At 38.5% G+C, this 27,237-nt stretch overlaps 1 protein-coding gene across 8 annotated transcripts in view; it reads right to left on the reverse strand.

Annotated features, from left to right (window-relative positions):
- Positions 1-27,237, reverse strand: part of FTO (FTO alpha-ketoglutarate dependent dioxygenase) — a 330,710-nt gene that overhangs the window by 227,287 nt on the left and 76,186 nt on the right. For all 8 annotated transcript variants that reach the window (XM_077830856.1, XM_077830857.1, XM_077830849.1 and 5 more), the window contains exons 3-4: positions 26,489-27,143; positions 15,711-15,854 (exon numbers count right to left, since the gene is read on the reverse strand). In XM_077830856.1, the coding sequence (XP_077686982.1) occupies positions 15,711-15,854; positions 26,489-27,143 (799 nt within the window). The remainder of the gene's footprint in view (positions 1-15,710; positions 15,855-26,488; positions 27,144-27,237) is intronic.

The following is a 27,237-nucleotide window of genomic DNA, read 5'->3' on the forward strand; positions in this document are numbered from 1 at the left end:
TTATAAGTTAAAGTTTTTCATTTGTTTTTCAAGTGCTTAGCAGAAGGTAAATATCATTATCCTGTTTTTAACAAATGGAGAAACAGAGGCAGAGAGATTAAGTGAAAATCTGCATTCTGCCCTATCCACTGGACCACACTCTCTCCCCAAATGAACTGACATAAATAAACAAAACTGAATTATTTTAAAGTGTTTTCTTTAAACTCAGCTCCCTTTTCCTTATTTTCATTGCACTTAATGCACTGACTTCTTGTTTACTTACATCAATAATCATGAAGAAGTTTAGCAAGATTTTGGAATACAATTTGAAGTGTAACTATACTTTGGCAAGTTTACACTGTAAAAATGGCAGTGTGAGGTTCTGTATTTGTAGTCTCTCAGTGCCTGAAAATGTCTCAATTATCTCTCACATTTGCTCAGTTTACAAGTAAAAGGAGAATTCCTTCCCTCCTCTCATAAAAGACAGTTCTGTAACATGAATCCAGGGACTGATAAACAAGTTGTGTTCTTTCTGGATGATGCATTGTCATCAGTAATAACTAGAGTGGTCTGGACCTGGAATTCCCATTCTGTGGGAAATTCCAAAATTTCTCCCCCTCCCCCGCTTTGAAAAAACCTGTTCAGAAATGTAACCAAAAAGAAAAGAAAAGAAACTTCAATATTGATCATGGAACAGCAATTCAAAACTTTTGTTTAAAAAAGGTCAAAACACATTTGCATTTTGATCTTTTCTAAGCTTATCCAAGGCTTTCTGAGCTGCCTGGAGCCCCAGCAATCCAACAAGTAGGAAGCAGGCAGCTCAGGAACCCAGGAATCCCCAGCTTCAAGGCTGTCCACCTTGAATCCTGCTGTGGAGCTGGGAATCCCAGAAGCCCAGGCTGGTGAGGAGGCAGAAAGTTGGAAACCTAGAAGCCCAGGCTCCCAAACAGCCTACCTGGTGGGCTGAGCTGGTAGGCAAGCAGGCAGGTATCCCCTGGTAGGCAAAGTTCAATCAGAATTCCATTGAAGTCATCATGATCCCACAGAATGATCCCCAGAATGTTTCGATTTTCACAAATCAGAATTTTCCAGTAGAAAAACATTCAGCTGGAAAATTTCCGAGGAGCCCTAATAATGACATTTTTGCTATTGGCCTCAGAAGCAGCAATAATTTAGAACTCTTTTAAAAATGTTCTAAATCAAGTTGGCTTTGATGTTCAAGTGTCAGAAATTAGAGTCTATGGGCCTTACAAAAATGGAATTTCAGTAGGAACCACAATGGACAAATGGAGCATGCCTAATCCACTGATGTGCACTCATTCCAAACAAGAGAGAAGGCACAAGGAAGATAGTGCAAGAAAGAGAAGAAGAAAAGTGGTGAATCTGGCATCATATATGGAGCGAGGCAAGCGAGATTGATCCAGTGAGAAAAAAGGTCAAAGACAGAGCCTGGGAGGTAAGAAAGAAAATTTTCAATTTGATTAGCAAGAGGAAGGCAGCAGAGGGACTGGAAGAGGGTCTGAGTGGCTGCTGGAGGGGAGCGAAATGTGTTAAAGGAGGTCAGGGATACGCGGGATACAGCAGATAATATTAATAATGGAAATAATAATATTAGACAATACGCAGGAGATAATCGTGGTATCTGTGGATGGACATAGGAAGAGTGATGAAGGAACAGATGTTTGATATGTTATAGGGAAGGCTGGATGTATGGGGAGGAGGAGAGATAGGAGTCATAAATTGTCCTCAGGTAATGAGCCTGGGTAATGGGGTGGGATGATACTGTTTTCAACAGTGATGGAGAAGGCATACAGAAGAGGCAGGTAAGGAAGAAAAATGAAAAGTTCTAGTTTGCCATACTAGGCTTGAGCTGGCAGCAAGACATCCAGGACGATGCAGTCACAACTAGACTGCCAGTCAGATCAGTGTGGAGAGAAAGATTTGTGAGTCATTAGTATAGATATTGTAATGAAACTGTGAGGGGAAGTCACCCAGCAAAAAAATGTAAGGGAGAAAAGTGGGACTAGGGATAGAGTCCTACCAGATGCTGACAGAGAGGCAGGAGGGCTCCACATGCTGTGCTCTGAGTAAGAAGGTGCCATTTTTACTTCAGCTATTACAAGTGACTACTGAATTTGATCACAGTAAGGGGGTCTGATTTCAGAAATGCTCAGTCTCACATACACCCTCCCTTTTAAGCCCTTTAAAGATGTCACAGTTTGCATACTGAACAAAACTGAGGAACCCAAAATCCCAAGTCACTTAAAAAAATTTAAGTCATAGTTCCTTTTTTTGAACATAACCACACTTTGTTAAACTGAATACCCTAATGTAGTTTACTGTGTGTGAAATTTAATATGCTATTCTCTCTATTAATGAAAACAAATATATCTGAAATCTTTACTATATTTTGTAATAAGTCTGAAATTCTCAAATTGGCATGCACACTATGAATAATAATTCACTCGGATAAGATTTATTGGATTTATTCCACTTGCAAGAATGAGTTCTCTTCTTTCAATGGATATTATAGGTAGCTATAAGAATTCATAAAAAACAATGCAGCATCTAGCATTATAGATATTAGGAGAAAAATGCAGGTGGATGGTTTTATCCTTTACCATTTCTGTTGCTATATGAAACATGAAAACAGATCCCAAGGAGGGATATTCGTCCAGTGCATTGAACAAACTAGAAGGAAAAATGCTCACATATCCCCATCAGGTTTAGGAAAACTGACATCACTTCCTACTATTTGAACATTTCTCCACTGCAGAATAATGCCAAACCATCTAGGTATCACCAATAAATATATTTAAGAAATAATCCATTATGACTACTGCAGAACCATATTATAATCACTTATACATTAAACCTGTGGCCACCTAGGAATTCACAGCTCTCTTTCTACTGTAAACCATGGCCATTCAGGTCCACAAAGAGAAAGCAATACTATAAATTGGGGTAGAGGGATAGCTCAGTGGTTTGAGCATTGGCCTGCTAAACCCAGGGTTGGGAGTTCAATCCTTGAAGGGGCCATTTAGGGATCAGGGGCAATAATTGGGGATTGTTCCTGCTTTGAGCAGGGGGTTGGACTAGATGACCTCCTGAGATTCTATAAAATCTGTTTCTTTTGCTACCATTTGAGTGAAGTGAGAGACAACCAATTTGGTACAAATGTCAATTTCTAATCCTGAGAGGCTTAGGGCTGGAATAGGAGGAGTTTTACAGATCAGGATTGAGCTGCACTGGCAAGGTTATGTGTGGAAGCTTGCACAGTATCTGCTTGTGTGATGCCTGCACAAAACTTCATTTCAATACTTTTTAAAACAAAGAGAAATCATTGCTGTACAGACATATGAGAGTTAAAGCGTATCAAGCCAAATCTTGAAAACAAAAACACAGCAAATCTGGATTTTGTAACACTAAGTATCACAGTCATCTCTATGAAGAATGATCACAAAAAGCAGATTGCTTAAGTACTCTTGTTCCATTCAGTACCAATTAATTTGGTGCAGGCTGTGTAGCAAACACAGCATTATAAGTATTACATTTTGATTTGCACCTTCATTCAAACCCTTGGCAACCCTTTCATTGTGGAGCTGTCTCTTCTTGAAATTGCTTCCAACTGTCTCTAATCCTTTATGACTTTTAGAAAGAACCCTGTAATTTTAATTTAAGAGTTTATAATTCATCTAAAACTGTAATTGTATAAAAATGGTTGAAGCTTCATGGATCATATGTCTCAAAGGATATTGAAAAATATGTTCTAGGCCTGAAAAGATTACTCCAAAGATTTTTTTCCCCTACAATTTGAAAGAAAAAAATTGCTTGTTAAATGAGACATTGCCCATTTTGCGGCAGTCACTTTTAACTAACAACGTTGCATACAAATTATTTCATCAGTATTAGAGGTAGACTAAAACTGGCACCTTTTACTTGGCCAACCCTGCCATGCCCACCTTGGCTTCCTTGCATACTGATGGTTCAGATAAAATACAATACATATGGATACAACACCAGTTTTTAGTTTTTGCAAAATTAAATTCTATCTCATTAGATTTGCAAACCCAAACCACGGCATCCTGCTCAAGTTTAAAAACATTGTACATCATATGGCTGGGGGGTGGGGGGAAGAGAATAGGTTATCAGTCCCGCAGAAAAATCTGCTTGCATAGACTTTTACTACTGCAGGAGTCCCAATGAATTTGTGTTGGATTAAGGGTAAGCATGGAACACAGTTCCAGTGGGACTCCCACAGGAGTAAGGTCCATGCATGCAGATCCCTTTGCAATTTCAGAGCATTAGTCAATAAAGTATATAAACAGTATAATAACTATGCAAAGTGAATTTTTTTAAAGGGTCACTTTCGATTTTCATCTTAAATCACTATCAACTGAATCCTCACAATGAGTTAAAAACAGGCACTACGCACACAAACTTTTTACACATATATGGAAGACAATGGACATGAGAAACAATTTTCAGAAACAAGGATGCTCTTTAAGTTGGTAGCATTCTTTCGTCAATTGCCTTTTTCGTCACATAGTAGCACATAGAACCAATGGCACAGGTACTACTGCATGATATGGCCGGTGTATCCTTTCTAAAGTGCCGATGTGTGCAGAAGCGGGGACCTTTCTTCAATGGACTTACTGCCAGTTTCTGTCGTTGTAACCTTAACTCTAAAACTTGATCAGGCATTTCTCAAGTTTGTAGTATTCTAGAATCTCTAAACTATACCAAAATTAAGATGACAATTCATGAAAGACCTGAAGCACACACTTAAGTTCAATATATGCTTAAGTACTATCCTGAGTTTCCTTGTATTGGGGCCTAAAAAACTGCTTGTGTATGATAAAAACTGAAATGTCTAAATCAACTGCCCAAGATTGCAAAAGGCCTTACTTACACTTAAGAGAACAAACCAAGCAATCTAGTGTTGCTCAGTGTTGGGAGAGATAACTTCCGATTTTGTATGGAGTACTATGAAAAAAGAACGGAAGATCATTTCGATACACATAATGCAACTCGGGGGAAGGGAAGAGGTGTTAGATCAAGGTTGATTTCCTATTTCCTCAGCTTTCTGCCTGCCCATTTCCAACAAATCGTCTGCTACTTTGGAACAAAGTCCCATTATAGGACTTCTGTCTCTGGTAATTCAATGCATGATTTATTAGAAGAAATTAATCACATGCATAACTGGGTAAAGGTGGTCAAATCCACCTTGGAAAACAAATGTTATCAACTTGCAGTCTTTATAATTTTGGGTGGTGTTGGATGGATGTTTTACTTCACAGATGAAGTTTGGAAACAGCAGAAGAGCAAGTTTAAGCAGGTCTTCCTATTGCCAAAAATATTTTTTTAAACATACGATGATACAGAATCACCTGATACAGATACCTCAGAGGGCATACACAACAGTGCACCAGTTACAATATGGAACTGGAAGGAGCAAGGATTCGCTGCAGAACTGAATTTCTTTTAGTACAGACCTCTGCCACTTGAGCTATCAGCGTAACTTGGAGCAGCAAAAAAGTGTCATGATATCCCCTGTGTGGGCCAGTCACTGACACATATTGTGCAAACAGATCCTGCTAGTGTTTCCTGGACTGCAAAGGAATGTTGGGACTTAGGTACCCTGGACTCTATTACAGGTTCTGAATGGAAGTATGTGCTACTAATTACAGAACCTTCTGCCTCTATCCCCACTGGCCTTCCTCCTTCTGACTTTGCCCCCAACATGTCTCGCCAAGACAACTACCCTAGCCTGTCCGTCTCCCACACTACAGCCTAACCTGTGTCCTCTTCTGCTCCTATTCCCCCACATCCTTACCCTATCTTCCTCTGCTCCTCTGCCCAGCCACACCCAACCCCAGCCCCTATCCACTCCTCAGTCCTCCTCATTTTGAATCAATCTACTTCCTCCTTCTCCTCCACACTGCTTAGTAGGCACCAGCAGAGGGAACAGTCAGAACACAGAAGAGAAACTTCAAGAAAACTCCTGGTCAGGCCCTGAAACCCTGGGATGGAGCATGTTCAATGCAGACAAAAAGTTCAGAGAATTTAGCAGCCAAACCCTAACACTCCTCTGGCTAAAGAAGTTGAAATGAAAATTTTCAGATGTTTATCACTCAGCCAAATTTGAGCAGATTTTCAAGGGGACAGCAAAAGGCACTTCTCTGACCACAGTGCAAGAACCCGGCCAAATTTCAAGTCCCTGCTCCCAAGCACTGAGAAGCTAGAGCTTATCAAGAAAACAGTTACGATTTTTTTTTAAACACTGGCAAAGAAACTAATTCCTCCAGCCTCAGTCTCTAAAGTGACTGAACTGTTTTTGCTTAAACAAAAAGAAATTTCAAAAAGAAATTTAGCCTGAGGCAGTTGCTTAACATGGAAAATTTCAACCAAATAGATAAAGTTTTGTCAACGTTACACACAATGAAAACCAGGGCATATAATGGAAAGTGTTAGGCAACCTTACTGAAAAGCGTCTCTGCCAGCTCTGCCAATTATAATGGCTTTAAGTTTCCAGGCCGAAAAATTATATACTCAAGACTCAAAGGTGAACATGAATTACTATTAAACAATTCTTTCTTTAAAAATAGGTGACACAGCAATCTTCCCCTCTCAAATGAAAGTTATATATCTTAAAAAATTACATCTTTTGAGGGACTTAGAGTCAGTTGAAAGGTTCCTAGAAAAGATAGGTAAAAAGATGGCACAAGATTACACCAAAATGGACTCAAAACAGAAAAAAACATTTTTTTCTATTTCTGAAGTTCTTGGCTATTACATGAGAATGAGTTTGAAACAGAGTTCTTGAGGTTAATCATTCACTGTTATTACTATATTTTATATGGTGATCTTTGCTTCCATAGGACATGTCTGGCTTAACTATATTTTCCACTTTTTTGGGCTGCCTAAAGATAAATGGTATGTTTACAGGTTTCAGAGTGGTAGCCATTTTAGTCTATATCAGGAAAAAAAACAAGGAGTACTTGTGGCACCTTAGAGACTAACAAATGTATTTGGGCATAAGCTTTCCAGGGCTAAAACCCACTTCATCGGATGCATGCAGTGGAAAATACAGTAGGAAGATATATATATACACAGAGAACATGAAAAAATGGGTGTTGCCATACCAACTGTAACGAGACCAATTAATTACGCTGGGCTATTATCAACAGGAGAAAAAATACCCCACCTTTTGTAGTGATAATCAGGATGGCCCATTTCAAACAGTTGACAAGAAGGTGTGAGTAACAGTAGGGGGGAAAAAATTAGCACAGGGAAATAGTTTTTACTTTGTGTAATGACCCATCCACTCCCAGTCTTTATTCAAGTTTAATTTAATGGTGGCCAGTTTGCAAATTAATTCCAATTCTGCAGTTTCTCGTTGGAGTCTGTTTTTGAAGTTTTTTGTTGGAGAATTGTGACTTTTAGGTCTGAAATTGAGTGACCAGGGAGGTTGAAGTGTTCTCCGACAGGTTTTTGAATGTTATAATTCTTGATGTCTGATTTGTGTCCATTTATTCTTTTGAGTAGAGATTGTCTGGTTTGGCCAATGTACATGGCAGAGGGGCATTGTTGGCATATGATGGCATATATCACATTGGTAGATGTGCAGGTGAACGAGACTCTTATGGTATGGCTGATGTGATTAGGTCCTGTGATGGTGTCCCTTGAATAAATATGGCTCTCTAACACTACATTCTACAGGCCATTACCCTCTGATCCCACTGAGGGTTACCAAAAGAAACTACACCATTTGCTCAAGAAACTCCCTGAAAAAGCACAGGAAGAAATCTGCACAGTCACACCCCTAGAACCACGACCAGGGGTATTCTATCTGCTACCCAAGATCCATAAACCTGGAAATCCTGGACGCCCCATCATCTCAGGCATTAGCACCCTGACAGCAGGATTGTCTGACTATGTAGACTCTCTCCTCAGGCCCTACGCTACCAGCACTCCTAGCTATCTTCGAGACACCACTGAGGAAACTATAATCCATTGGTGATGGATGAGCTATTATTAGCAGGAGGGGGAAAAAAAAAACTTTTGTAGTGGTAATCAAGATGGCGCATTTCAGACAGTTGACAAGATGATGTGAGGATACTTAACATGGGGAAATAAATTCAATTTGCGTAATGACCCAGCCACTCCCAGTCTCTATTCAAGCCCAAGTTAATAGTATCTAGTTTGCAAATTAATTCCAGTTCAGCAGTTTCTCATGGATTAGTGTGCTGTTCAGACATGTGTTGAATCCATTGATCATCTTCCAGAAAACACCATCCTGGCCACTATGGATGTAGAAGCCCTCTACACCAACATTCCACACAAAGATGGACTACAAGCCGTCAGGAACAGTATCCCCGATAATGTCACGGCAAACCTGGTGGCTGAACTTTATGACTTTGTCCTCGCCCATAACTATTTCACATTTGGGGACAATGTATACCTTCAAATCAGTGGCACTGCTATGGGTACCCGCATGGCCCCACAGTATGCCAACATTTTTTGGCTGGCTTAGAACAAAGCTTCCTCAGCTCTCGTCCCCTAACGCCCCTACTCTACTTACGCTACATTAATGACATCTTCATCATCTGGACCCATAGAAAAGAAGCCCTTGAGGAATTCCACCATGATTTCAACAATTTCCATCCCACTATTAACCTCAGCCTGGACCAGTCCACACAAGAGATCCGCTGCCTGGACACTACAGTGCTAATAAGCGATGGCCACATAAACACCACCCTATGCCGGAAACCTACTGACAACTATGCTTACCTACATGCCTCCAGCTTTCATCCAGACCACACCACACGATCCATTGTCTACAGCCAGACTCTACGATACAACCGCATTTTGCTCCAACCCCTCAGACAGAGACAAACGCCTACAAGATCTCTATCAAGCATTCTTACAACTACAATACCCACCTGCTGAAGTGAAGAAACAGATTGACAGAGCCAGAAGAGTACCCAGAAGTTACCTACTACAGGACAGGCCCAACAAAGAAAATAACAGAATGCCACTAGCCGTCACCGTCAGCCCCCAAACTAAACCTCTCCAGCGCATCATCAGGGAGCTACAACCTATCCTGAAGGATGATCACTCACTCTCACAGATCTTGGGAGACAGGCCAGTCCTCGCTTACAGACAGCGTCCCAACCTGAAGCAAATACTCACCAGCAACCACACACCACACAACAAAAACACTAACCCAGGAACCTATCCTTGCAACAAAGCCCATGGCCAACTCTGTCCACATATTTATTCAAGGGACACCATCATAGGACCTAATCACATCAGCCATACCATAAGAGGCTCGTTCACCTGCACATCTACCAATGTGATATATGCCATCATGTGCCAACAATGCCACTCTGCCATGTACATTGGCCAAACCAGACAATCTCTACTCAAAAGAATAAATGGACACAAATCAGACATCAAGAATTATAACATTCAAAAACCTGTCGGAGAACACTTCAACCTCCCTGGTCATTCAATTTCAGACCTAAAAGTTGCAATTCTCCAACAAAAAACTTCAAAAACAGACTCCAACGAGAAACTGCAGAATTGGACTTAATTTGCAAACTGGCCACCAATAAATTAGGCTTGAATAAAGAATGGGTGGGGGGGGTCATTATATAAAGTAAAAACTATTTCCCCATGCTAACTTTTTCCCCTCTACTGTTACTCACACCTTCTTGTCAACTGTTTGAAATGGGCCATCCTGACTATCATTACAAAAGGTGGGTTTTTTTTCTCCTGTTGATAATAGCCCAGCTTAATTAATTGGTCTCGTTACAGTTGGTATGGCAACACCCATTTTTTCATGTTCTCTGTGTATATATATCTATCTTCCTACTGTATTTTCCACTGCATGCATTCAATGAAGTGGGTTTTAGCCCTGGAAAGCTTATGCCCAAATAAATTTGTTAGTATCTAAGGCGCCACAAGTACTCCTTCGTTTTCTTTTTGCTGGTATGTTTATGTTGTTTTTAATTTTGTTTGCTTGTTTTTTATTACAATCATGATTTGATTATCCCTGTGCTACAGCATTAGATCTGTACATGTACAGTCTTTGTCAGAGAAGTGGATGGATGAGTGTGTGAATAACTGAACTCTGGCATCAATGTGGTGACAAACCAATGCAGACACAGGGAACTGATGGTTGTAATTCCACATGCTACTGCTACAGACTATCAAAATAAACCAAATACAGGAAGGAAAGAAGACATAACTTTTTGCCCAATCCTGTGAGGTGTAGAGTGCTCACAGCTCCTACTGAGTTCAGTGAGACTTGCTTGTACAAATAAGGATTACTCTAATGAGAAGGACTACAGGGCTGAGCTCTTGATTATTAGTACACAATGATTCCTGGGGATAGCAATGTAATGCATGCAGTACTGATGACAATAATCAATTTTTTGCCTTTCCTTTCTGCTTATTGTTTCTATTGAGCTTCTTCAGATAATTGCTTTTTTGTCATCAGTGTTGCCATGTATGATGCCTCTCATTCAAAGCACAGCATAATTTTCAATATTCAAAATGCAAATATATCTAACAATAAAAACATGAAATGGAATTGGGCTATTTATTTTCCTAAACAAAAAAATATATATATAAAAATAAAGATGCATATTTATTCTTGTGATCATTTTAGTGTAAATACGTATACAGACACCCTGGAGCTAAAATGCTTAACCACCATTCTGCCATCTCTCCAGTTCCATTTGGATTTAGTCATGTGAGTGAAACCAAGAAGGTTTTTTAAATGATTGGTATCCCATTATAATGAGCTATGCAAAAGACAGTTTCTAAAAGTAAGATACACATAAGCCTTTTTCCCCAAAAAACCATCTGATGCATGCATCAGTAGGGATGAATGACCCTTTTGCAGTGCCATCTGTTGTGCACATCACAAACTGAACTTGCAAAACTAGTTACAATTCACAAACTTGATTCTATCAGCATTATCTTACACAATCCACAAGTCTGGATGGATGAGGTAATGCTACAGGAAGCAATTCTCCATTGGTCTACCCCTTCACACACAGCTTCATCCCTGCATTTCAATTGTAGAGATACAAACATACAGGTAGCATACTATGGGGCTGTTGCAGCAATGTTGGGGGAATGACCCCTACATGTTCCGTTTCCTCCCCACCAAGAAATTATGGACCATCTTCTACTCCTTTCATCACCTCCATGGGGAAAAGGTGGAATATATAACTGGCCCTAATCAAGGAACATTTGTAGTATTTAAACCCAAAAAGTGTGTGCATAAAGAAAACACAGAATGGATTAAAAGATTGAACTGAACAATGTGTCAGGGATTTGCCAAACTATATGATCAAAGTTTCATAACAACAAATAAATTTCTGGGGCTAACAGGCTTAATAATCATGGGAAAAAGAATTTAGATAAAACATGGAGTCAAGAGAGCAAACAATAAAGTTAAAAAAAACATATTCAAGATGCTAAAGAGCAAAAAAGGTTCAAGTTAATATATAGAAGTACAAGCAGATTAACTGGCTAGAAATAGTTTAAATGAGCCACTACATACATGTGGAAATGTTTCCATTAAAGGAATATCTCCAACCACAGCCCACCCCCACAACGTGTGTGCCTAAATTCTGGTTAATGAAAATAATTTCTGATGCTCCTTGAACTATAATTTGTTTAGGAAAAAAAAGACACCATCAAGTTCATCTTCAAGCTGCTTTAAACCCCTAACCTTCAAGCAACATTTGATCTATGGGAAACAGCTGTGGAAAAGTAAATCTTCCCCCCTTGAAAAAGTTCAGATTGCATTTTTGTTAAGTATGTTTTGAAGTCATGGTAGGAAAATTAGTGAAAATTGTAAATCTATTTGCAAATCTGGTCATGCAAATCTGGTCAAGTTTAGGGGAAAGATTCCAATTTAATAGTAAGACCATGACAACCCTAGTTAAGCATGCTCTCGACCACAGCAGATGGGGCTCTTCGCTCACCTCCACGTGCTGTGGATTTATTACATGCACCCAACACGTTTCATATTAGACACCCCTTGACTGTGTACTTGAGACAGCAGTGTTCAGTATGTGTTTCCTCTACAGACCAATATATTATTCTAAATTGAGCTAAACTGTTTCCGTTTCATAAGTGCTATGAAGTTCAGATTCCAGTTATCAGGCAGCAGGTTTGCAGTTCCTCTGCAAGGCTATTTTTCATGTGAGGAAAAACAAAGATTATAAAAAAAAAGTAATGCCACATTAAAGCTAATTCCCCCCCTCCCCCCTTAAATCAAAAGTTCTTTTTGATATTGTGGTAGCATATCTTAAAATGGACAAATTTGAACACCTGATATTTGGCACATAATATACAGTTCAAGACATGACTTAATACAGCAGCATATTTCAACTGAAGACAAGAGCTGAGAAAGCAAGTGTAAAGCTAACCTTAGATATTGCATTTTTAAACACAATTCTTCTCAAAGTAACAACGAACCATATCACAGAAGTGCCTGTGAGTAGGACACCCTTATATTTTTTTTTGAAGGGCAAAAAAATTCATCCACTTTTTCCTGTTCTTTGAAATGCTATTAAAAAAAATATACAATTCATAATACTATGTCTCTCAAAAATAAATGCAGAGGTTCATGGAAACAGCACATTTGGATTGTATTTATTTTGTGCTAAGATGGCCACAACCAAAGTATGTAACTGTCCAACAAAAACCTTATAATTAAGGTTCTACTTCTAGGCTAATGGAGGTTGTATAAATTATAGTGTTGACCTAGCCATCTGTCGGCTTTTATTAATAATAAAAATAATTTGTATTTTGAGAAGTTATCATTAAAAATGTCAGTATTTATCAAATGTTCACACAATGGTATTGATGAAGAGATGTGCTACTTCCTGTACACACATAAGAAAAGGAAATAGAGTATCTCAGATACCACTATGCAATAACTGTTGATAAATGCTGGCTTTTAAATGATTAACAGCATGCTGAATCTGACATCTTTTCTCACAACACCCATGTAAAGTAAACATATTATTTTACAAATGGAAAAACTGAGCCACACAAAGGTGAAGCGACTTACCACCATCACGAGTCAAAGACAGAGTCAGGAAGAGTACGTGGAAGTCCCGACTGTCATTCCCCCTATTGTAAACATTAAACATGCTGCCCCCACCCTCCACCAGCATCTACTAGCTGATTCCCAAAGTGACACTGGTACAAGTCCAGATGGTACAAATTCCAGATGGATCAAACAGCATGTTCTCTAACTGTTTCCACTGTTTTCCAGCCATGATAGAGGAAGTACCCCAGGTAACTGAGAAGGAGAAGATGAGATTCTAGAATGCGTGAAATGCAGAAATACAGGATAAATTAACTAGTATTTGGTCATTTGCGATCATGCTACCTCTTATATAATGTTCCCATATTTTAAATCTCCCAATATATTGAATCACACCTTATGTGTCATCCCACATTTGTATCTACTCTTAAAATAGTGTGCTTGCAAACCAACAACATGAAGAAGATACAGAACAACCCAATGCTAATATAGGTCCCTTAATTACAGGTTATTACCAGCTATATTAAGTCACTCACTTCAACTAATAAAATAGATATGATTTAGTCAGAAAGTTTCATTTCTAGGATGGACCCTTCTATATTATTACTGCTGTTAAATTCAAATAGATGTTTTTGTTAATCCTGCTAAAAGGTAATTGTAAATTATTTAGAAACCGAGAAGAGAATATCTAACACCTGCTCTACAGAGTCCCAAACAGTAGTTTTCTATGAAGTATTAATACGAAAGAGTGATTTATACACCATAACTGGAAAAACGTTTAATATGTCCTCTGTTTCCACCTAAACATGATCAGGATGTTGTTAGGTGTTAAATAAAATACATTTTTTGACCCGTCCTTTATATAGCATTTCCAGCAGTGCCTGAGCCACAGTATATAAAGTTAACTCCTATCAGGGGAATAAGGAATGTCCTTACCATTTGAAAGTTCAGCCAGCTATGATTTACAGTACTAAAATAAACAGTACTAAAATCACTGATGATGAACATCCATTCCACAATTTGTCTTCTGAATCAGCTGGCCAACAAGGCTGATTAGGCATAAACTTTACAGTCAATAAGAATTAGATGAATCTCCCCATCTGATGTTAGAATAGCTATTGCACAAAGATGGATTACAAACTCTTACAAAGGGAATTATTAACTGTCACATAACCTTCACTTTGATTTTAAAAAAAAAATCTCTCTCTCTCAAGACTGCTAGCCCACATCCTAATGGAAGAAGAAAAGTTAGACACATCTTCTTTATCACAGTATTCAAGGATTTCAAACAACTCCGTATCTTCTTCTGTGAGATGCTCAAGTCTGATATGGCCACACTCTACTTTTAGTTACACATATGCCACACTGTTGACCTCAGTAGGGTTGTAGAGGTGTAGCTAAGAGCAGAACGAGGTACAAGATATTAGCAGGCACTCTGAAAAAAATTCACTTGTGGTAACTAAGTTGTTCAGTTTCACCTGATAGACAATGCGGAAAAGCGAAAAGGAAAACTACCCCAGTAAGTAAGCAGGTAGGAAGAGCTGCTTTGTGGAAGTACCTTGGGCCCCAACATATCAGAAGTGCATGAACTGGGAGTGTCAACAAGGGTGTTGGTTTCACCAATCTCTGAACAGCCAATACAGGCAATCTCACAATGATCTGCAGTCTCACAATGATTGTCTGAGTTTTAGGTCACATGGCTCATGGTGTGATGTAGCTGCGGTTTATTCACAAGGTGATTTAATTAGTAGGAAATGCTAATCCAGAATGAACCTACTTATGTTCCCTGACTTGCTGCCTTGTACTATTAACAGCAATGTTGGACTTCAGCTGCCAGAACCAGTGGGCCCGATTTAATTCTCTTTGTCCCTCAAACAAGTGATGCATCCAGGCTCCTTTTTGGAATAGAACAGCTCAATTCTACAGCATAATTCCAACATTGGAAGAGGGTATTCTTGAATACACACTGGTCAAAAATGTAACAGAATGAGAGAAAGGCTCATACTTAAAGCAGGTGACCAACACATCATCAGAAAACAGTGCAAAGAAGTACTAAGAAAATCTCATCCTGAGCCGAGGAGTCAGAAATATAAATGACAACAGCAATATACACAGCTTGTTTTTATAGCTATATATATGGACATTTTAAAAACAAATGACATACACGTATAGTCCATCTTCACCCAAAACCGCACTTTCGGGGAGATTTTGTAATAAGACAATGAAGTAGATGGCTATTGTTCCCCAGGAAACTGTGTCTTGAAAGGAGGAAGAGGAAGCTTCCATTAAAAATAAGGAATAACACCTCAACTTCTCACACAAGTAGTTTATCCTTAAAGTACAAGCTGAAGAAATTTTCCTATTGTGCTGAAGCTAACCTCAATTACAATCTGAGCATGAGACAGGGAAAGGCTTACAGGTAAACTTCACTCTGCACCACTAACAAGAAAGAAAACAAGAAAAATTGAAGAAAACAGTCTCCGAAGACCAAAAAAACCACAACGTAATTACACATTCTGGCCAGATCCTCAGCTGTTGTAAGTCACCCACATCCACTGACGTCAATGGAGCTATGATAATTTACTCCAGTTGATGGTCTGCCCTATATTTTCAATAGAAACATTTGCATTCCTAAACCTTTGAAAATTACCCAGCATAAAATAGCAGTCTCCTGGGTGAAGGGGTATTGCCAGTCCAGGTGTCTTTATGTCCCATGCTACCTTCAGGCCTACGTGCCAGTCAGCTGGGTCTCTCCCTTCCACATACTGTTCATTATCTTTGTCACATGCAGAACCTAAACAAGAAAAAGAAGAGAGACATAAAGAAAAAGGCAAAGAAATGAGGGAGGATTAGAACCACACAATATAAAGAAGAATTTAGTAGTGCAAACCGAAATACGTTAGGTATGGTCATAAGCCACTGAGCCTAATTCTCCATTGATCTGCACCTCATGCAGTCACTGATGTCAATGGAATGCGAGTATAAAGTGCGTGTAAAACACTACAAACCCAAAATGTATACACGAGGCACAGGACAATGGAGAATCAGGACAATAAAGTCTGGCACCACATCTAAAATTCCCTACAGTTCTGCAATGTTTGGATCGGAGGTTTTGGGAGGTTTTTTATTGCAGATTATTAAAACTATAGTAGTATGCTTACCAATATTAGATTGGAAAGATGATACCACATATGTAAGAAGAAACAAATTCTAAGATAACTTTGAGACAAGGATTTCAAAGCACTTTAAAAACAATTAAACTTGTTTACATGTCATTAGTTCTAATTTTACCAAAGCATAAACTAAGGTTCAGTGAAGTTCAAGTGACTTCTATAAAGCCACACAAAAAATCAGCAGAGTTGAAGAGATAATCCTTGAATCCTATCTTCCATCCTTTATTAGACTACTCAAACACGTTAGAGAGGGCAACAGCCAATGAAGATTCTGTACAATCTAATCTTCATGTGGTTGCTTTATCATTAAACAACATGAATGTGATAAACTAGGAGAAAAATAATAATCCAGTGCAATGAAAAAATATTTGGAGCTCAATCTCTCAACTAGAACTATTTTCAGAGGCTGAGTATAATGCAGTATTAAGTGAAAGATACAGTCTACATTTATAATAGGGTACGTGGAAGCTATGGTGTAATAGTTTAATGGCTGATGTAATAGAGCATTTTGTCAGGGGGAGGACACAGCTATTAATGAGCAACTGGTACTCAACTACCATCGATGGCTAGTAATAATCAACAATTGTATGTTGCCTAATTTTTAAAGAATCAATAATTACAGATTGGTTGAATAGATCTATTTCACTGCCACGACACATACACATTAATGTCATAATTTTTGTAGACTTTAAGCTTAATTATTTTTAGAACATAAATACTAGAAAAAAGATTTATAACTTTCATTATTCTGCACACACTTACAGAGTAGCATTGACCTCATGCCTTCAGAATATTCAAGTCATTCATCACATATGGCTACTACAGTGTTTATTTAGTTGGGGGGAGGCATAATAGTTAATACAATTCTAATAATTTTCCAGGTGATTTAAATTTTGTTTAAATTCTGGAACCAGGAAGAAAAAAAAGTAAATATCCCAGAACCCAAACCTGATGTCCTTGTTTACTCAGGCAAAACTCCTATTATAAGATCAGCCCCACAATACTGCCCCTCACTATTGTTCTTCTCATCCTGCTAAAGCTTTGTCTCAGGATCAGTGCACAGCTCTAGGCTGTTCCATCAAGGAGCACACAAATGAGAAAACAAGAGCTAGCAAATACTCTGAGAAAAATCAATACTAAAGTCTTTCAGGGGCTTTCATATTTTCTGCCCTGTTCAGATAAATCGTAACTTAATTTAAGAAAAAATGCTTTCTGAAAACTGCAAATAGGATGGCTTTCAAGGCATTTTTAATGCAATACATCATGGATATTATAAAAAGAGGTAACCTTTGTGGGTTAACTCTGTCTGTTATTCTGCTTTCCCATTCACTTTGGCAGCAGCACTGTTCACAATATGGCACCAATAAAATATAGAACTACAATCAGAGACAGCAATTTCAATCAAAGTTTCCTGGGGTCTCCTCATAAATCCAGCACCTTTGGAATGTGCTCGTTAAAATGACTTAGTTTTTTGCAGTTTGATAAAATTTTTATTGCTTAAGTACAGAGTTCAGATGTAGCTCACAGACGCTCTTTCCCTATGTTCCCAATGAATGCACCTAATAATTATCTGCAGCAGTTGAAACTTATGACTCTTACCATGTTATTTTGGAAACAAATGGAAGCAAGCTGCTACTTGCTTCTGTCAGTTGTGCCAAAGTGATTTTAAAATAAGGCTTCTCATCATTTGTGGCCTATCCCTACGTTAGCTGGCAAAACTTATATGTAGGGAGAAGTTATAATAAAATCCTATTGTCACCTCAAGCAGCAATGAGGCCATATATTTGTTTAGACAACTATGGTTCCAGTTTAAGTTAAAACATTTGGATGTTTCAAGTTCTACAACTAAACTATAGGTATTGTAATCACATGGGTCTTGCATATACATAGCACCTTTAATACAAACAGACCTTAAAGAGATTTGTTTACCTTGGAACAAACTACACAGAAATTGCCAAATTTAGCAGTACTTAATAAAAACAAAGCAAAACTCCCATTGATCTGCTCAGTAAAGGACTGCAGAATCTGGCCCTCAGGTATTAGTTTGCTCACATCCGAAATGAAATGCTGCAACTATGTAACAAGCTTATAGCAACACTCCTACAACAGTTTGGACACACTGTACCTACCCGGCCATAATTAAAGAGGAAGTTGTGATAGAGAGAATATAGTAACTGAAGTAAAATTTGGCCAGAACACCAGGCTTGATGTCCCAGTCTGGTATTTCAGAGGTATTCTGAATCCCAGAGTCTTGAACCTGCCTGTCACAGCTTGCCCAGAGCAAGGCAGTTCATGCAAGGAACTCCTTCAACAGTTAAAGTACGACTCAAAAATTGGCCACCTGAATCTTTGAACCTCAGAACAAAATACCCAGTTTGTCACATTCCTTCAGGTGAAGGTACAGAGGATGGCTAGGCCCTGATCAGGACCTGGGGTTCTGAATTAAACCCAAGGGAACTCCGCTCCTGTCCAGCTTCACCCAGCACTCCTCCACAGAAGACGCAGGCAAGCCTTCTTATCTCTCTTGGTGGATCCTGATTGGCTACTGCCCCTTCCCAGCCCTTCTAGACTCTGGAGGACCATGTCTTATTGCTTCGGTCAATACCACAGACTGAATGTTAGACTGTGCTTGGAGATCTGAACTCATAGTCCCTCTGACACTTTTTTCCAGGTAGGGTGTGTCAGGGTGGCAACACCCCAAGCAGGAGACAGAGAAGGCCAGACACATCACATCACACTGCCCTTAGGATTTTGGGTCATATCTGGACCCAGAACAATGAAGGGCTTGTTTTTCTAGATCTAGTTTAGTTATTGGCCCACCATGGAGAAAGTCTTGCAAAGGCAGCTGACTTTCAGAGGTTTCTTTGTCATTTTGGGCCAAACACAACAGTTTGAGAGATTTTAGCACTTTCAAACCCAAATGCTCCCTGTTTTAACCTTGAATTGGAATGCCAAACCTAATCCTAAATCAAACCCTAATGCCATGTCCCATTTCTTAATAAGAAGCATCACTGCCAGCTTATGCAGAAAAAAAAACCTGTAATATCTGGTTTTGCTGTTGACCCCAACTAACAGCTCTCATATCAAGGTAGAGCAAAGGCTTATGCTTGAGAGAATTATTTATTTCAATTTTTAAGCTCTGCACTTGTATATTGGGCACTTGTATATTGTTTTGTGAAACATACAAAGTGGAATCAATTTCCAAAATATAAAATCCCTCCCTGTTCCACCCAAACTGAGACTCCACTGTCACCCACTATTACCCAATCAGTTCACTTTCTCACAAAAAGCCCAGGAGAAAAGATTCGGTTTGCAATATGAATTAAAGGTCAACAAATCTAGCCCCTGCAGGACCAATGCTAATGGTGACGCTCAGAGTAGAGGACCTCTTTTTTTTTTTTTAAAAAAAAGATGCCCCACCAGCAGCCCTCCCCCTCTCAAAGGTACTCAGGAATCAAACCATATTGCACACCTTAAATTGGACTCAGAAATCACCTGGAAGCCGTAACAATCATGCAAAACTCTGAATGAGAAGCACCATTCAACAGGTGGGTAGTTTTATTCTTCACTATCTGAAGTTTCAGTGGTTGTGGTAAAAGATAGCCTCATATACAGCATATTACAGTAATCCAATCTGGAAGTCACAGAACACATATTTCTGTGGTATGCACCCTGGCCAAAAACTCTTTATAGTTCAAGATTCTTTATAGCTCAACTGATCTAACTTGGACTGTGACTTCCATCACAGGCGCTCTAACCATCTTTTAAAAAAATGATTCTCTAAAAACAATATACTGGTATTATTAACAAGGGTGTCATTTAAATTTTCAATTCCAACTGGGATTTATATATACAAAAAAGGGATTTCCTGAAACTGCATTCTTATCAATTTGTCCCTTGAACAGAAGTTGCAATTTTCTCCCAACAGTTAGTGTCTGAACATATCAGGAACAAAAGCACTACCAAAAAAAAAAAAAAAAAAGAATTTGGGGAAATTCTTTCCTCTCTAAATTGATGCAGGAGAGAAATCTTATCAATATAAACAGTGATGGTGGTGAGAAAAACAAACTGACATCTTTAATTCAAATAAAGATTTAATATTAACATTATGAAGAGCTGCTATTAATTTAAATTTTCACAAGTATATCTATGTTATGGACAGTGATTAACTTGTTGAAAAGTACTCAACAATTGCCCTAAACCTACCTCAGAAAATTACCTCTAGGTGGTTAACGTCTACGAGTAATGACCAACTTCTAGCAATTATTGCGTAATTATACAATTCACATACAGAAATGAGCATTTTGGCTACATATTCAGTGCCAGGCAGTGAGGAAATATTTTTACATATAGCATTTCTTCCACAATCAGTATCTAGAACATATTACTCATGTTAGAAACCATTGAAGATTGCTTTTAATGTTATACAAATAAATTATTGAGTGACTTGTGTCCATTAAATAGCAAATAGAGGAGATTATATGTCAATTATAAATCTTTAGGATCATTCCAATTGTTAATTATTAATTATTATTATTAACCACTGAGGAAATGATCAATGTCGTATCTCAGTTTCTTTCCCCGCTATTGTAGAAATGATGGGGCAGCTATTAAATTTAGCAAAGGGATGTTGCTTTTAAAAACATGAAAAAAACAAATTGTACTTTATGAAAGTAAAAAATAATGGTTCCTTCAAAATTAGTCTTTACTGCAGTTAATCATTGGTTTTGTTAAACTGTTAAACATTAACCTGTCAGCTAACAGATCCAGCCTTTTTATTACTCTAAGAGATTTACACAGCAAGCAGCGCTTATAGGGCAACAAGCCAAACAAAATACAGTAAAGTATACAGAGGAAAACTGTTTCTTCAACCTCTAAACCAGGTTCTGAAAATCCGACGTAAGTGAAAGACAGTGAATCAGGGTCACTGCACGATTTTCCATGAGAAAAGGGTTAGACTCCTTGGCCTAGAGGACCAATGTGCGCCAAAAGGAAAAACCTCCTTGCAAAGCATACTCTTTTCTTGGGTTGTTCGTTTAACTACAATTATTTCAGGCAGGTCCATAATAAATTACGGATATATGGCCCTTATTGTGCCTCTATTTTGGATAGCCACACCAACTTCTTCTACAGGGCCAAAGGAAATTGAGTAAGTCTTGTTCATTATATTAATGCTCCTGTGTGATGGGAGCTCAGAATAGCATCTCTTTCGTAGACTAAACTCTATACTCCTGGTATAGAGTTGGTTGAAACTCAGAATTCCTTTTCACGGGAAATGCTGAAAATTCTAAAATAATCCATTCCAATTTATAAATTTCCTGCTGAATAGGAATTCCAGAAAAGAATATTGTGAAAAATTGAAAATTGTGTTTTGATTTTAGCAGTTTTTTATTTTTATATTATTTTAATGTAATTTATATTTTAATGTAAATTTAGTTTTATATTAAATTATTTTATTCTTCAATTTGTTAACAATTGCTACTCCAATTAACAGAGTAAAACATTTTGTTGTTGTTATGAAACTGTTGAACAAGAAAATAAAATAATTGGAGTAGCAGCTATTTTTAATACCGTTGTGTTAGCCTGGAATCATTTTTCTAGGATATTAAAAGCAGCTGCTACTCTCATTAATACCGATCAAAGCATCAAACTATTTCATTATAACATCAAACAAGAGAAACTTTGAACAAGAAAATAAGATAGTACAGTGGAACATTTTAATTAGAGTAGCAGATGTATTTATTTTATTTTATGTTTTAATAATTTTAAAAATGAAATTTAAAAATTAAATTTAATATATTAAAATATAAAATAAAATAAATACAATAGTATTATATACCTTTAAAGCATTACACACAAATTTAAATTTCATTTAAAATAAAAAGTCAGGTGAGTCAGGCAGCCCAGGGAGCTGGGCAGCTGACTCCCCGCCTCTCAGGGCAGCCCCCGACGAGCAGCCAGGAGCCTGGGAGCCCTGGCTTGGCAGCAGCCTGCCAAATAGGCTGCTCAGGAGCTGAGATCATGGGGTAGCAACAGAAACCTGCCTAGTTTCAGTTAGAATGTCAACAAATTCAGTAAATTCCTGTGGAATGTTTCAATTCTGTTGAATCAGCATTTTCTGGTGGAAAACTGTTCCATCAGAAAATTTCCAAACAGCTCTACTCAGTTAGATGTAGCTTTCACTCGTTTAGTAAAAACACACCAATCACTAGCAGGGACAATCAGGCTTGTAATTAGTAAAATGGGGATCGGTTTTAAATACCAATAAGGAATACTGACATATAACGGGGCAGCTTCTGTTTAGGAGATTGAGAATGGGAATACAGTCAGGAGATGTGGTCTATTCAAGAACCTTCCACTGACTTACTGTGTGACCCTCATCACCTCTCAGTACTTCAGTTACTTCATCTGTACAATAGAGATGGTAATACTTGCCAACTACAGCAAATTGCTGAAATCTACAAATTGAAAGTGCTATAGAATTGCAAAGTATTGTCTTATTAATATTGATAGACTTATCAAAAATTTTCACGGCTCAGAACTGCCAGCAGTTAAAAACTATAACTAGGAAAATTACAGAAACAGTTCTTTTAAGTTGTCTGATATTTTTCAGACAATGAGAGCTTCTTGGATGGAGGAGGAGAAAAAAGTGTATATATTCAACATTAATTGACAACGTTATTTGCTGCTTAATTAACCTTTTAAGGAGTAGTAACTGTTTAAAAGTTTACCCATTTCCTTGGATTTGTGAAATTAAATGCTTGGGCTATTCCTGCATACTATGTAGCTTTACTGCAGGGAAATACAATAAGACTACTGACAAACCGTACTTAGTAAATCTGGACAGGGAGAAACTTTTGTAACAGTGTAATGCTATCACATACCAGTGCACTAAAGGTCATTTTCTGCAAGGTATTAAGTGCCTCCTGGCAGCTGCTAGGTGTCCTCAACTCCCACTGAAGTCACTGGAAGATAGTGGTGTTTGGCACCTATCAGGAGGTGCTCAGCACCTTGCAGAATCAGGTCCCAGTTTAGTAAGATTTACTTCTATATAATAAATAAATAAATCTTTTCTTGTCCTTCTGCATACTGTCTCCAGTTAAGTGATACTCCTTAGATTTCCAGGTCCTGCCAAGAGACCATTATTAACACATGTGTCAAAGTCAGGCTTTGAGATGCACTGGAGAAGAAAATGAACAAACTTCAAATCTGAAGTAATCTTCCCATTTTTAAAAAAATAAAATGATAAAATGGTTGTTATGGTTGTGAAAATGGCTCATATTTGGAAGTTTTTGCCTCTACTTTTAAATTCTTTAATGATTTTTAATTCTAAGCAGAACCTTTCTTTTATGTAGCTCACATTTTTTAAAAAAGTAATAATAGTCTCATACAATGGTTGGTTAATGTGTGCTAACATTCTATATTACGCTAAAAAACAGATAAAAAAAATAAAGGGTCTGTTTTCAACCGAAGAACTCTTTCGTATTCTAACCCATACCTTGGTTTGGCCTTTATGGTGGTTTTAAAACATGGGATGATCTTACTTATCCTATGTGCTGCACTCTGTGTAGGCACCATTGGGTAAAATAACAATCCAGAGGCAGCTTTTAATTACGAAGAAATGCAAGACCCTTTTCTCTATGGTTAACTCAAATATGGCTGAATGTAAAGGGCCCAGTTTTCTCATCCACTTCCACAATTAGGCTTACATTAATGTAGAGAGTGTTTCATGTGTTATGAGAGTGCATGAACACTTCCGCTTTGCCTCATGCTTATGGTTCTCTTATTTAAATGGGCATGTTTTTAACAACCCACTATCATCTCAATAGGTAGTGTTAACTTACTGGACATATAAGTATATGGCAGGGGTGGCCAAACTTACTGACCCTCTGAGCCGCATATGCTAATCTTCAGAAGTTCGAGAGCCAGGGCACATCTGCTGGGGCTCGGGGCTTCAGCTGAAGCCTTGAGCCCCAGCAGGCATGCCCCGCCAGCCTGAAGCTGCGAGCCCCTCTCTACCACACTGGACAGAAGCCCCTAGCCCACACCCCGCCACAGGGCAGAAGCCCTGATCTCCCCCCTCCCCAATCTGATAAGTGAAGAATGGGGGGAATTATGGGGGGCTCCATGAGCCACACAAACTGTAAAAGAGCTGTATGTGGCTCATGAGCTGCAGTTTGGCCACCTGCTATTTGGTATATGTATACCATCCATATCATATATACAACTGGGGTGACATTTAGAAACACACTTTCATAAATAAATCAGCTTTGTTAGGTAATCCAGAAAAAAGTTCCTTATAAACTTAGACAAATGAGATATTTTCATTACAGGGTGTACAGTGTGAGGGGGAAAAACAACCCCATTACAATGTAAATGTTATATAATAAGATGAGCTATAGTTTAGGATTTAATATGAAGTGAGAAAATACACGTAAAAATACCAGCAGCTGCCTATGCACTATGGTCCTGATCCAAAGACCACTAAGTCAGTGTGAGTCTTCTTACATTTCAAAGGGTACAGCAAAGCCCATAGTTTCAGTTTCTAATTATGAACTTGTAGTGGATCATCAGCATCTAAAAATCATGTCATTTAGATGTATTCTATCATTTGTGCCTGCAGACTGGAAGCCATTTTTGAAAAAAGTAGCCCTCAGATTAGATGATGAAAGTTACTCAGCCTTAGACAGAATTATGTACTTTAAATACACACATACACAGAGTTTTCAACAGAGGACAAAGAGGCAAAAGGTATTTTAAACAATGAAAAACTGATAATTTTATTTTCATTGCTCTAGAACTATACATTTCACATAATTCATATTATGTTTGAATAGATTTTTAATAGAAGAGCCTGTATGAAGTGACATAAAACAAGTATTTACAAAGGAAATCCTATCAGAAACCCCTCCTCTTAACTACAACAGGGCTGCTGAGTTCCAAGACAATGTAACACGACAGCAGGCCTGGGCAAGAATTTATATAGTTCTCTGTAAACATAAGAATACCTTTATATAAAGCCAAGCCAGCATGTTCTTTGCAAAGAAAGGACAGTAGTAAAATCAGCATGAAGCAGAACAAGTCCATATTTGACAAATCACTCCACTAAAGACAGTGGTGTCAACTATAATAAAACATTTTACAGACTAGAAATATGCACCTGTGGGAACCTGGGATAGAGATTTGACAGATTTTGTTTTCTTGGCTCTTTATCAGCAAGTTAATTATAGCAACTTTTCAATCCACTTACTAATACTGTGCATAGGGCCAGCTACAGTAAACATAGGTGTATTTTGCTTCGGTAAAGAAAGGTAGAAGTAACAGTAGTGCTTACACATGAAAAGATAATGTTATTTACTATCATATATTCAGAAACAAGTGGCAAATCTGGACAAGCAGGCAGGTTTGCAGGTATGTATTGTGACGGGGCAAGGCCAGATGGCTATAGAAAAGTAGTGGGAGATAGATATATTAGCTCCAGGCTAAACAAATCCCTGGTACCAGGTTAAGTGAAATGGAAGCTGCTCCAGGTCAATTAAGACACCTGGGGCCAATTAAGAACTTTCCAGAAGGCAGGGAGAAGGCTAGGTTGATTGGGACACCTGAAGCCAATCAGGGGTTGGATGAAACTAGTTAAAAGCCTCCCAGTTAGTCAGGTGGGGGAGCATGTCAGGAGCTGTGTGAGGAAGTTGTGCTGTTGGAGAGACTGAGCAGTACACACCATATCAGGCACAAGGAAGAAGGCCCTCAGGTAAGGGTGAAGTGGAGCTTGAGGAAGTGAGGGCTGCTGTGGGGGAAGTAGCCCAGGGAATTGTACATGTCATGTTTCTAAAAGGTCAGCTACCATAGCTGATACTATTAGGGTCCCTGGGCTGGAGCCCGGAGTAGAGGGTGGGCCTGGGCTCTTCCCCCCCCACACACACACCTTTGCCCTCTGATTAATCACTGAGACTGGGAAGCAACAGAGACTGTGCAAGGAAGGATAACTTCTCCTCACCTCCCTTGCTGGCTTATGATGAAAATGGCTCAGTAGACTGTGACCCTTGTCCCTAGAGAGAGAAGGGTTACGTGGAGGGTCACAGTGAGCCTCTGAAGCTAGCGAAATCCGCCAGGAAACGCGGGACCCACGGAGGCAAGGACAGAGCTTTGTCACAGTATGTACGTATGCTCACACAGTAAAACATAAAAAAGCTTCAGGCATTAAAGCATTTAGACCAATTGCCAAATCATATTGTGCTACCTCCCCACTACTCACCTTCACAGCTGTAATTGTACACAGCTACTGTTGACCTTTCAATGAGATTTTCATCGTGGTGCCAGCTCACTGCCATATTCCCCATTCCAAAATAAGGCTCTTGTTTCAAGTACGGCATTTGTAGAGGGTCCATATAATTCAATAAAGTCAAGTTATAAGATGTTCTGTACTTAAGACTGGTGCAGTCATTCCTTGGTGTATAAAGACTGCTTTGAACTTCTAAGAGGGATCCCTTAATAAAAGTAGAAAAATCCTGTTCTCTATCTGTGACAGCAGTATTTTCAGTTTCTCTGGTCTCAGATAAATTTTGTTCTTGCAAAACCTGGATGGCTTCTACATTCAAGTAGTCATTAAGTTTGATTAATGCTTTACAAGCTGCAAATAATTCAGGATGACAATATTTTATTTCATAATCCTCCATAGGCCATGGAACAGTAAACAGTCTTGTGTTCAAGTATTTGTAAGTGCATCCTGGGTTTCCAATTAATATACGAGATACTGGTGTAAGAAAATCTTTTCCTTTGATCCTTACAAGATCTTGGAAGAAACAATCATGTTTTTGCAAGGTCAAAAAGGCTTCTTGCACTATGTGATGAAGTTCTTGGGGTATCTTATCAGCTTTCCTGAGGAAGAGTTTGGAATATCTGGTCTTCCACTAAAAAACAAAACAAATAACCAATTTGTTATTTTTGAAAGAACCAGAACATATTTTAAATATCCAGGTATGTATTTTTAAGGCTATGCTCCTA

This window comes from Eretmochelys imbricata, chromosome 12 (assembly GCF_965152235.1).
Source record: "Eretmochelys imbricata isolate rEreImb1 chromosome 12, rEreImb1.hap1, whole genome shotgun sequence".
Lineage (NCBI taxonomy): Eukaryota > Metazoa > Chordata > Testudines > Cheloniidae > Eretmochelys > Eretmochelys imbricata.